Source organism: Lynx rufus, unplaced genomic scaffold, assembly GCF_022079265.1.
Source record: "Lynx rufus isolate CCGP_SWC_20201006 ecotype Redwood Valley unplaced genomic scaffold, mLynRuf1.p SCAF_7, whole genome shotgun sequence".
Classification (NCBI taxonomy): Eukaryota; Metazoa; Chordata; class Mammalia; order Carnivora; family Felidae; genus Lynx; species Lynx rufus.
The window spans coordinates 52764387-52776484 of NW_025814889.1; the positions used below are offsets into that span (position 1 = coordinate 52764387).

General features: G+C 39.3%; 1 protein-coding gene across 2 annotated transcripts in view; it reads left to right on the forward strand.

The window, feature by feature from the left end:
- Positions 1-1526: 1526 nt before the first annotated feature.
- AEBP2 (AE binding protein 2) overlaps positions 1527-12098 on the forward strand; it is a 72357-nt gene continuing 61785 nt past the window's right edge. For both annotated transcript variants that reach the window (XM_047066077.1, XM_047066078.1), the window contains exon 1: positions 1527-2278. In XM_047066077.1, coding sequence (XP_046922033.1) covers positions 1611-2278 — 668 coding nt within the window. In that variant the 5' untranslated portion in view covers positions 1527-1610. The remainder of the gene's footprint in view (positions 2279-12098) is intronic.

The window sequence follows — 12098 nt, forward strand, 5'->3', positions numbered from 1 at the left end:
TGGGTGGCTCAGTCGGTTAGTCTCTGATTGGCTTAGGTCATGACCTCTAGGCTCAGGAGTTCAAACCCCACCCACATCAGTTACTCGGCTGTCAGTGCAGAGCCTGTTTCAGATCCTCTGTCCCCCTCTCTCTGTCCCTCCCCTGCCTGTGCTCTCTCAGAAATAAATAAAACATTTAATAAAAAATGAAAGTACTTTTTGTTATAGATCTTTGTGATTTTTTTTTTTTTTTTTTTTTTTTGGTATATAACTTGGAAAGGGTTCAAAGATTCGAGTGGCATTACTAAAAACTCCATTCATTTTCATCCACTCATTTTTGGAAACAAGTTTCTTCAATGCATGCATCCATGGAATTGAAAACTTGGAATAGAATTGATGCTGAACTTGTTCTCATTCTAGTAATTACTCATCCACCAATAAAATAGACTAGTTGGAACTAGGAGTTCCATCTCTGTAAGATGCATTTCCAACAAAATTTAACTTTTGTGTTTAATACTTACATACATGTAAGTATTTAATCAATTGAAATAATAAGATTTAGGATTTTATGATAACAGGAAATTAAAAAACCCTTAAATTTCAATTTATTTCATTTTATTACAAGGAAATATAAGATGATCAATACAACAGTTCAAATAGGACATTCATTATTAGTATAAAATTCTGGAGGGAATGCCGAATATAAAAGAGTTCCAGAAGATAAAGGAAGGATGGAAATTAACCAAGTATAAAAGAAATTGTATTTTAAAAAGTGGATATTGGTGGATATTAAATCCCTGCAGTATTTAGAGTTCATTGGCTACATTTAAAAGTGTGACAGTTATAAAATATTTATAACAAGCTGAAGAAAAATGTATATTTATTTTTAAACTATATTAAGGATGTACAAAATTGTTTTACAGGACTCCTGAGCTAACAAGTTTGAAGATCTTGAACATAAGACACATTAGCTCTGATACTGATTTAACCATTTCTTGGGGTATTCAAACGAAGGTTGGACCAAAACCTGTGGCTGCCCGTATGGATTTAGTACCTTGCATTGTATTACTTATTTTTATCCATTTTAAAGATCTCTCCTCGTACATTACAAGCTCTCAGAAGCCCAGGGCTCATTGCCTGGCTCATTGCCGGTACCCAGGGGCACTCCCCAAACATCCCCGGAATGAATGACTTTATCGTGAGAACTCAGACGGCTGTTAAAATCCCCGGCTAGCACTCAAGCTTTCGTTCTGCGTGTCCTGGCGGCTGCGAGGAAGGGGAAGGCGTGGGAAGGCCCCAAAGAAACTCTGAGGACTCGGAGGATCCGGGCGGGTGCCGGGCGGGTACACGGGTGGGGGCGCGGGCGCGGAATCCGCGGCCCGGGGGAGGCGCTACCTCGTGCCGCCGCGCAGGCGCGCAACCGTCTCCGCGTGAATGCGCGCAGTCGCGCGCCTGTCCCCGCGCGGGCTCCGTAGCGCGTGTGTAGGCTGACGCAGCTCGCGGGCCCTCCTCCTGCTCTGCAGCGGCGTCGGCGGAGTTTTGGGCGTTTGGGAGGGGGCGAGGGAGCTAGAGTCGGGAGAGGGAGGCGGCGGCGGCGGGGAGGAGGAGGAGGAGGAGGAGCAGGCGCCGCCATGGCCGCCGCTATCACCGACATGGCCGACCTGGAGGAGCTCTCTCGCCTGAGCCCTCTGCCCCCCGGCAGCCCTGGCCCGGCGGCGCGGGGCCGGGCTGAGCCCCCCGAGGAGGAGGAGGAAGAAGAGGAGGAGGAAGAGGAGGCCGAGGCCGAGGCGGTGGCTGTGCTGCTGTTGAACGGCGGCGGCGGCGGTGGGGGCGGCGGCGGTGGCGGCGGAGTGGGGGGCGGCGAGGCGGAGACGATGTCGGAGCCGAGCCCCGAGAGCGCCAGCCAGGCCGGGGAGGACGAGGACGAAGAAGAGGACGAGGAGGAGGAGGACGAGAGCAGCAGCAGCGGCGGGGGCGAGGAGGAGAGTAGCGCCGAGAGCCTGGTGGGCAGCAGCGGCGGGAGCAGCAGCGACGAGACGCGCTCGCTCAGCCCCGGCGCCGCCAGCAGCAGCAGCGGGGATGGGGACGGCAAGGAGGGCCTGGAGGAACCCAAGGGACCGCGGGGCAGCCAGGGCGGCGGCGGGGGCGGCAGCAGTAGCAGCAGCGTCGTCTCTAGTGGCGGCGATGAGGGCTACGGGACCGGGGGTGGCGGAAGCAGCGCGACCTCCGGGGGCCGGCGAGGCAGCTTGGAGATGTCGTCGGATGGGGAACCCCTGAGCCGCATGGACTCGGAGGACAGGTCAGTGCATTGAAGCGTTTTCCCTTCTCTTCCTTCTTTTGCACTCATGGGCCCCTCAGAGGGGGCCGAGGGGACTTTTTGCTGAGATCTCCCCGCTCCCCAAATCTTCAGCCCTTCCCCCAGCTTCTCAACTCGCAAATCTCTCCTGGTCGCCGCGCCCCTCTCGCTGCGGATAGCCGCTTCTAACTCTCAAACCATTTCCCCCCCAACTCTCCTTTCCCCGCCCTCTTTCCCCTCGGCTCTACACTCTTTACGAACCTAAGGACAGCTCTAACTCAGAAACAATCCTCAAAGTAGGCCCAGATCCTCTGGCAGGGCTTAAGAGGGCCTTGATGTACACACCTCAGTACACAAGGTTAGCTTCATCCAACCGTGTTCGCGAACACTTGTCAGAACTATAATTGACAAGTGTTTTCCAACATGGCTGGTCTCGCCTGGATTTAACAGAACTTCCTTGTTCGGGGAGGAGACCCCAACTATCACTTTTCGCTACTTAATAGGGAAAAGACTAGTCTTTTATATTTAATCAGTGCTTCTAAAATTCCTCATGTGTGGTCATTAATATGATCTCCAAACTGATTTTAGTAGCTTCTATTTGTGATCAAATCTGGGAGAAAGTTTAAAACAAGTATAAATTATTGTAGAAAAGAATAATGAGTTGATATCCTTTAAAGTAATTTTACGGAATCAAAGAGTTGGAATCATAATAAAATACAGTCTGGAAGGAAACACTCTATTAGTGTGTGGTTTATAATCTTTATATAGTAGTGCTTTAACATGGATGTCATGATTTTAGAGGATAATATTTAAAGTCATGTATTGGAGAGCTCGCTGAAGAAAGTAACATTTTTTTAAAGCTTGTGAGAAATAACGTGGATACCAACAAAAATAAGCTTCATTTTTTTCAAGACATTAAAATTTATTAGTATGTTTCAATTGTTGTTATTACTTTTGATCACTTTGGAAACTAATTGGTTTTTAATGTACTTTTTTAAGCACAGAGAACCATGTCATGTATGTTCTGCTTCTAAAGTATACTAGCATGTATTTTGACCATCTAGTATTTTGATGAACAGTAGAATTTTTAACAATCCATATTGATTTGGCTTGAAAAGCTTTATTCTAAAGTTCTAGAAATTCTGATTGGTAACTGATAAAAAGACCATTTTGGTTCATATTTAATATTATAAGGAATACCAAGCTTTAAATATTATGAAAATACAGCTTTAGATACAGCTAGTGAGGAAAACATCTTCGATGGGCTAAAATAGACTACAAAAATTGTACTAAACTACATAGGCATGGCAGGAAGGAGAATGTCTTCAAGACCACTAAAAATTGATGAGAACCACACAATGAAGTATATGTTATTTATCATTTTATTATATCCTCCTTCATTGATACCAGTAGACGTTTGAAAGTTGATATTAGTTTATATAGTTAGCATCTACCATAGTTCTTCCATTTATCTAGAGTGCGGACACACACACACACTTAGTACTGCACAATTTAAATATCTCCGCCTCATTCGCACAACTCTGGTGCAAGATAGGTATTATTTTGACTTCCATTTAACAGATGAAGAAGCAAGTTGAGTGTCTTACTCAAAACAGTAAGTATAGAATGCAAGTGGTAGAGCTGGATCTGAATAAAGTACATTATCAAGTCCCCTGCTATTTCCATTTCACAAGAGTAAAAATACTTCACCTTAAATAGCAAAGTGTATGTGTCAGGATTTTTTTTTCTTAATCTTGTTTTTTTTTTTTTTTTTTTAAATATCTGTCTACTACATCCCTTTAGGGGATGATGGTTGGTCAAGTAGTATTTCAGGAAGTGGAGTTTTGACTTCATATTTATAAGGTATACACTGGAATATCTAATTTTACATCATATCTCAGAGTAAGGAGTAAGAGATATTAGTGCCACAAGTCCAAATAAGGTTCAGACCTGATAATCAAACATACTTGGTTTTCTTCATGCTTGAACATAAGAGTGTACAAAATATTGTAATCATTTTACTGTTTCAAGGTAATAAATTTATCACTTGTATGAAAAAGCTTTACTGGTGAAGCTGGTTATGGTGGTCTTGATAATCTTAATTCTGAAATGACCCCTTGTTGCCTTTTAAGTTTTTTTTTTTAAGAGTCCTTTTAAATTTGGGAAGGAATCATAGTTCTTATGAACTGCCCTGCAGATTACACTAATCTATGTGGATTTTATAAGTTGATTTCATGGTAGGAGGTGTATATTTTTGTAACCGATGGAAAGATATTGTGGTTTTAAAGTGCTTTTAAAAAACTTGAGGCATTCCTAGCAAAATGATTTTATCATTAGAATTTACTGTTTCTTTTAGAATGCCATTCAGTTTTTCTCACTTTGAAATGAGATCATGCTTTTGAGTTTATCTAGCATACTTTAGCATTTGTTGAAATATCTTAAATATTTTTGACTGTAAGTGCTTCTTTTTAAGAAACATTTAGATATAAAGACTTAGATATGAAAGCTCATGATCCAAAGTGTCAGTCTACAAGTGTGTACTCTAAGTGTTGTGTGGTGAAAAGTGACTAATTTATAAAATGAATAAATGACACTTGGTACAAAAACATTGGTTATTTTCCCTGTGAGAAAGTTATTCAAAACCGGAGTAAGTGTGTTATTAGTGTGTTTATTTTGATAAAGTTAGAAAAAGAAATGTAATTTCTTTTCTTTGGAGGAATATTGAGCTGTGCAAGACCATTAAAAACTAGTTTCTCTTTTACTTTGAACCTAAGCTTAAGTACTTTTTAAAAAATTACCACTTAAAAATTACAACCTTTTGGGTTACTTTAGAGGCTAATTAATGTTTAAATAGAATTTTAGAATTTAAAATGTCTCTGAAATTTTTTTAGTTGACAAATTTTAGCTATTGAGTCAGATTATACATTGAAAATATTCTTACCTTCTTATCTGTATAAGTGAACTGATAATAACTTTTTTGTGGTTGTCTTTTTGTATATATGTCTATATATATATTTTTTCAACTAGAATAGAAACCATGACCTATTTTGAAAAAGCCAAGACTACTTTTCAGCCACTTTTATCAGCCTTTCTGGGTAAGTCCAGATGTTAAGTAAAAGGGCATGTGTAAGGATGGGATGATAGGGAAGGGCATATAGTTTGAAACTTAATGATCAGGAAGGCCAGAGGCCCTTACCATTTTGTGGATCAAAATTTGGAATCCCAGCCTTACAGGTTGCAAACTTTGAGGTATAACTAACATTGCTCAGATGCTGGTGAGATAGACCTATATTGCCCAATTTCTCATTAGTATGATTTGGAAGATCTTATGACATAGAGGCTAACCAGTCATTCATTCTTTCATTTATTTAGTTCTGAGAGATAGCCTGAGTGTGCGGGGCGGGGGGGGGGGGGGGGAGGGGGGCAAAAAGAGAGGGAGAGAGAATCTCAAGCAGGCTCCACAGTGTCAGCCCAGAGCCCAATGTGGGGCTCTTCTCTGTCTCTCATGACCAACCATGAGATCATGACTTGAGCAGAAATTAAGAGTCGGACACTTAACCGACTGAGCCACCCAGGTGCCCCTTGGACTCCTTTTAAAAAAAAAAATTTTTTTTATTTTGAGAGAAGGCTTGTGCAAGTGAGTGGGGAGGGGCAGAGAAAGAGAGAATCCCAAGTAGGCTCCATGTTGCCGGTGCAGAGCCCCACAAGGGCCTCCATCTTAAGAACCATGAGATTGGGACCTGAGCTGAAGAGTCAGATGCTTAACCAACTGAACTACCCAGGTGTCTCCATGATGAACTTTCAGTATTTGCCGCTTCAACTCTGAAGCAGCTGTCTATAGGCTCTGAAATCATTCTTTAAGCTACCTTTTTATTTTGATTAGGGAAAGAAGCTTGTAGTAGCTCTCAGTTTTCATTGATAATCTGTAACTGTCAGTTAAGGAAGGTATGGCTCTGTGCCAAAAACAAACCATGAAAAAAACTAGACTTCAGGGTTGAATTTATGGAGAGATTCTAAGGGGCCATTTTACTTTTAAGAAACATAAAGACTACTATGTTTAGTCAGTTAGAGAATCCTGTGTGTAAGTTGACTTACTAACCAAATAGGTATTTACTATGTGCAGGACTCTTTACTGAGTATTGTGGAAAATGGGAGGAAAAAATACTTCCCACTTCATGTTGCATATTGCTGTGAGACTTAATTCCAACTGTAGGTTTTGCTCTAGTTCCTAGCACAAAACTTCATTGGCTCTAATGTAAACAAAGTCAAATTTCACACCTTGCCAATTGTATTAGCTGTTTATTGCCGTGTAATAAATTTGTCTCAACTTTAGCAACTTCAGGGAACAGAATTTCTTACCACGTGTGGTTTCTGAGAGGAGTGGATAGGCTTAACTGGGTGGTTCTGGCTCAGGGTTTCATGAGGTTGCAGTGAAAATGTTGGCCAGCATTGCAGTCATCTGAAGACTTGACTGGGGCTAGAAAAGTGTTTCCAAGATGGCTCACTTATTGTAGCACTTGGCAGGATGCTTCAGTTACTCACCAAGTCAATATCTGTTTGTGTGTGCTCCTGACATAGCAGCTATTTTCCCTCAGAGTAAGTGATCTGAGACAGCAGGAAGAAGCCACAAAGGCTTTTTATGACCTAAATATACCTGCTTATGTTTTATTCTTCCTGTCTTTTTATTCAGCAGAGAAGTTTTTCCTATTTTTCTTTTCATTCATACCCTATTACACAATAATTCTTTCAGATTTTTTCACTGAGGCCACCTTTTAAAACCCATCAAAATGCCACAACGAATCCTTTCCTGGTTTTCATTTCTTTTTCCTTTTAGTTCTCACATATGTATTTTTTGTCTTTTTTCTCTCCCATCCTATGGCTCTATTCTATAGGTGGAGAGGTGTAGAATATTTCAGTATTAAGAGCATGTAATCTGAGTTAAAGGAAACAATTCAGATCTTTGTATTATGATTTTAAGTAATATCTTTGAGTCTTAGTTTCTTAACTGTGAAGAAAGTTTAGCTTTTACTGTGAAGATTTTAAGAGTCCTGTGAAATTTTCTGAAGAATCCATGCTATTTGAATGCTTGCTTTATCCTTTTTTGTTGTGGTATTTTTGAGAACAGGGACAGTTCAGTTCATTTAGATCTTTATTGTGTCTAAACACAGTATCTTGGATATAGTGGGTACTCAGTTATTATAATTAAATGGAAATGCCAACAATAGAATTTGTATAAATAAAGGAGACTATAAACTGAGGGCTAGGAATTAGTGCCTTTGGTTGGATCATTGTATTGTGGTATTGATAAATTTAAAAGGGTATTGGGTCAGTGTACTCCAGTAAGGCCATTGAGGTCATATGCAAAATTTTATGTGTCTCTGAGAAGATGTCAACAACTTCTATCAGCTTTTCAAAAGAGTTTGGTCTAGGTTAAGAACTACTGCTGGCTCAGTTGGTAGAACATATGACTCTTGATCTCAGGATTGTGAGTTCAAGGCCCATGTTGGGACTAGGGTTTACTTTACCAAACCCCCCCCCCCAAAAAAAAACCCCTGCCAACTTAGAGGAGGTCCAGAGGTGCATGATAAATGTTTATTAAGTGATTGGACAATTCTGAAATTGTGAATTTTTATAAAACACGTTTTTATAAATGAGTATGAGTATGGAAAATCCAAAATGGATAGTCACCAGAGGGTTTTTTCCAAATCATTGTTAAGGCATTTATTGTATAAAAATGCTTAACATTTTATTAAAGTTAAATGGAAATTTTGAAGTTAAGGAGAAAGTGTAAGGAGTAGTGGTTTAAGTCTGTGATTTGAGTCTGAATGTGTGGTTTGAATTCTGGCTCTCACTTAAACTGGTGACTAGGAGACCTCACGAGGAGGGGAGACAGACTGTACAAATGAACTAGAAATAGCTAGTAATGATCTTTTGTTGTTATGAAGCAGTATAAGATCTGAATGCCAAAAAGTGCCAGACCAGCTGTTAAATGTGTGGCAAGTATCTGTAAATGAGTGCTGCAGAAACTTGCAAAAGGAAATGCCAGGTCAAATATTTCATTACAAAATCTACATTTTAATCAGCTTTCTTTAACATGTATATCTATTCAGTGGTTGACCTAAAAGGCCTCAATACTTTTTAATGGTTTTTAATATGTAAGCGAAGCTGCTGACCTATTACTAAAAGTCTTTGGGGTATGTTTTCTAGTAATGGTAATGGATTTGCAGTGATCTAACCACATGTTGAGTTCATTTTTATGACTAATAGTTTGCTTTTGTGAAAATAGTGGTTATATTGGCCTTAGAACTAAATGGACAATTTTGGGCATGGATCAGAGGGATGGATGGATGTTTAAAAAAAAAAAAATCACATTTTGAGCATTTACTCTGGTAGTTAGCATGGTGCTCTGTTTAGTGATAAGAGAGAAATGTGATAGCACCTCCCCAGATACTTCGTTTTTATTTTAATTTAATTTAATTTTATTTTAAAGTAGACTCCATGCCCAGTGTGGGGCTTGAACTCACTACCTTGAGATTAAGAGTCCCCTGCTGGGCAGACTGAGTCAGCCAGGCACCCCCAGATACTTAGTTTTTAATGAGAAGACTAAAAAGATGACTCCGTTGTTTTTCCTAGTTTTTCTGTAAATTGTTTGTGACACAGTACATTAAAATAAAAACTGGAGAGTTTTGTAGTCAGTGATTAAAGTTTTGGTAGGGAGAGGGCTGAGTTTTAGGGTTAGGTGAGTGATGAGAAATTTTTAGAAAGCCTAAATGAAACAGAAAAGAAAGAGCCCACCATGTTCACGAAGCTTTCTGCCTAGATCAGAGGATTCACATTGGAACTGAGAAATAAGAATGGCTAAAGTGAGATTTTGCATGCCAACACAGATGTGGGCATTTTGTCAGTATAGGTTTGTGAATCAGATTCTTTTTCCTCACCCCAACTTCTGTTTTTGTCAATCCTAGTCACATTCAGATCTTATCTCAAGCATTTTCTCAGGCAAACTATTCCTGATTCTATGTTAGTCACATTGCTAGCATTCCCAGGTTCTTCCTTGACCTTGTTAACAATTTTATTATTTACTGTTTATCTCTCCTGCTAGAATGTATGCTCCCTGAGAATAGGAATTGTGTCTCTTGATGATTGTTCTATTCACAGCACCTGGCACAGTGCCTGATGCTTATTTTAGGTTTTTTTTTTTTTAAGATTTTATTTATTTACTAAAAATTTTTCTTTTTATTTTAGAGAGAGAGAGAGAGCGAGTGAGCAGTGCGGGGGTGAGGGAGAGGAGCAGAGGGAGAGAGAGAGAATCCCAAGCAGGTTGTACCCTGAGCAGTTCCCATGATGCTGGGATCGTGACCTGAGCCAAAATCATGCCCCTGACTGAGCCACCCAGGTGCCCCAAGATTTTATTTTTTTTATTTATTTTTTAAAAAAAAAATTTTTTTTTTCAACGTTTATTTATTTTTCGGACAGGGAGAGACAGAGCATGAACGGGTGAGGGGCAGAGAGAGAGGGAGACACAGAATCGGAAACAGGCTCCAGGCTCCGAGCCATCAGCCCAGAGCCCGACGCGGGGCTCGAACTCACGGACCGCGAGATCGTGACCTGGCTGAAGTCGGACGCTTAACCGACTGCGCCACCCAGGCGCCCCAAGATTTTATTTTTAAGTAATCTCTACAGACCTAACATAGGGCTCGAATTTATGTAACCCTGAGATCAAGAGTCACATGCTCTACTGACTGAGGCAGCCAGGTACCCCTTAGGTATTCTTGAATGTATTTTGGATGAATGATGAAACTGCTGTGTTAAAGGAAAATGTGGCAAAGGTTGGAAATTTTGGGAGCTGGGAGACCAATTAGGAAGTAGTAGGAATAGTACAGGTGTGAACTGCAGAGATTTGAGCTGGGGTAGAAGTTGGAGGAAAAGTCATGCTTGGGAAACAGAATCAAAGGAAAGAAAAGGTAATTTCCTGAGTGCCCTGTAAGAAAAATATTGTTATTATTTCTGAGTAAAAAGCTTTTTTCTTGAGGATTTCTTTGGAACAATAGCTTGCTTACTTTTCCAGACATATCCAGCACTAAAATAACTAAAAGAAAAGTTGGGTAGTGAAAGAGCATGAACCTTAAGTTAGAAGGAATTATAATTTAACTTCTTAGAAGTTGTTTCCCTGCCTGCAAAATAGAATACCTTCGTGTTGTGATTAAATGAGATGGAATATGTAAAGGGCCTAGGGCTCTATTTAATTCAGAGAGTCATTTATCCTTCCCTTTCTCATGCCTAGAGATGTGAAAAGAAAACTCTGGTGAAAATAAGTGATTGAAATTGTAGTACTGGCTTTACTAGAGACTGCTTGTAATCATTTCATTTCTTTGAACTTCAGATTGATTCTTTTTCTTAAAAGTGAGGGTTTAAACAACATAAAATAATTTGGAGCTCAAATACGATAATTCAGATGTAGACTTGGCAAATATTCTCTTTTATCCTTTAGACAAACCCAGAATATTGCAAGCATGGCTTTGCTTTATCCAGGATCTCAAAGATACTTTAGATAGGTTCTTCTGGGTTCAAAAATCACCGTAATTTATGGTGTTGTATTGAAATATTCATTTGTGTTTGTCTTGTCTAGGCTGTAACATTTTTTAAGAATTAAAATCTGGTTCTATTTATTTTTATACTTCCTTTACTTACCTTCAGCTGCACTCACTCACCTATTGCATTGCCTATCTTCAGAATTCAGGGATTGGTTGAATTTAATTGCATGTGAATGTACTTGATACACAATTTCTTCTTTCTTACTATCAGGACTATAAGAAATAAGGAGAACTGTTTTGTGCCTTATATCTTCCCCAAAATCTTTTCTTTTTAAGTTTTTTTTTTTTTTTTTTTTTTTTTTTTTGATTTAAGTAATCTCTAAACCCATTATGGGGCTTGAACTCATGACCCTGAAATTGAGTCACGTGCTCTTCTGAGGCACCAAGGCATCCCTTCCCCCCATTCTTTTTAACAGCATATGTGGAAACAGTATTTGAGAAAAACCATGATGTTTGAATTATTTATTTTTTGATTTTTGAATTATTTAGAAAGTGGACCTCCCATATTTTGTTTCCCAACAACAAAAAATAAATGCATATACTATTTTAGGAGAAAACTGCGAGTATCTATTTTGCTTATGAATCTGAGACTCTTGAGCTAATTGAAAAGATTTTATGAACTTCAGTTCACTGCATCCTCACAAACCGCTAATGAGGCGAGAAAGCACAGACATAACTTGCCCAGAGTTACACAGCTCCTTGAGAATGTAGGCAGTCCTGGCTCTGGATGTGGTCTTAGCTACTATATTGCCTAAGTGATTCTTATAACCAGCCTGGACTAGGAAAGTTTAATTAAAATAGTATTAAGTCAGTGGCTATTTTAAATTTCAACCTGTTTCTTTTGCAAAGAATAACTTAAGTACTTGAATTCATTTACATTTCTGGGCCTCATTTTCATTTGTAATTATAATATACATAGCCTGTATCTCTTTTAAGACTATGAAGTACAAAAGTTGATATTTAAGTGTTGTAGTTTTTCAGTCTTTAGGGGAATAGAGAGTCTTTATTGGCATTTTATTTCTTTTAATGCTTTTCTAAGTCTCTGTCTTTCTGGTTTTCATTTATGTTTCAATATTCTAGAAAGATGAAGTGATACTAATTAGAGAAAACAGGGATTTTAGAAGGACATTTGTATTTCTCAGTAAATACATTTACTAGTTCATTTCTTTTTTTTTCCTTCTATGTACTGATGTTGATATAAACTAGCATTGTAATGTATTCTTTTTTTT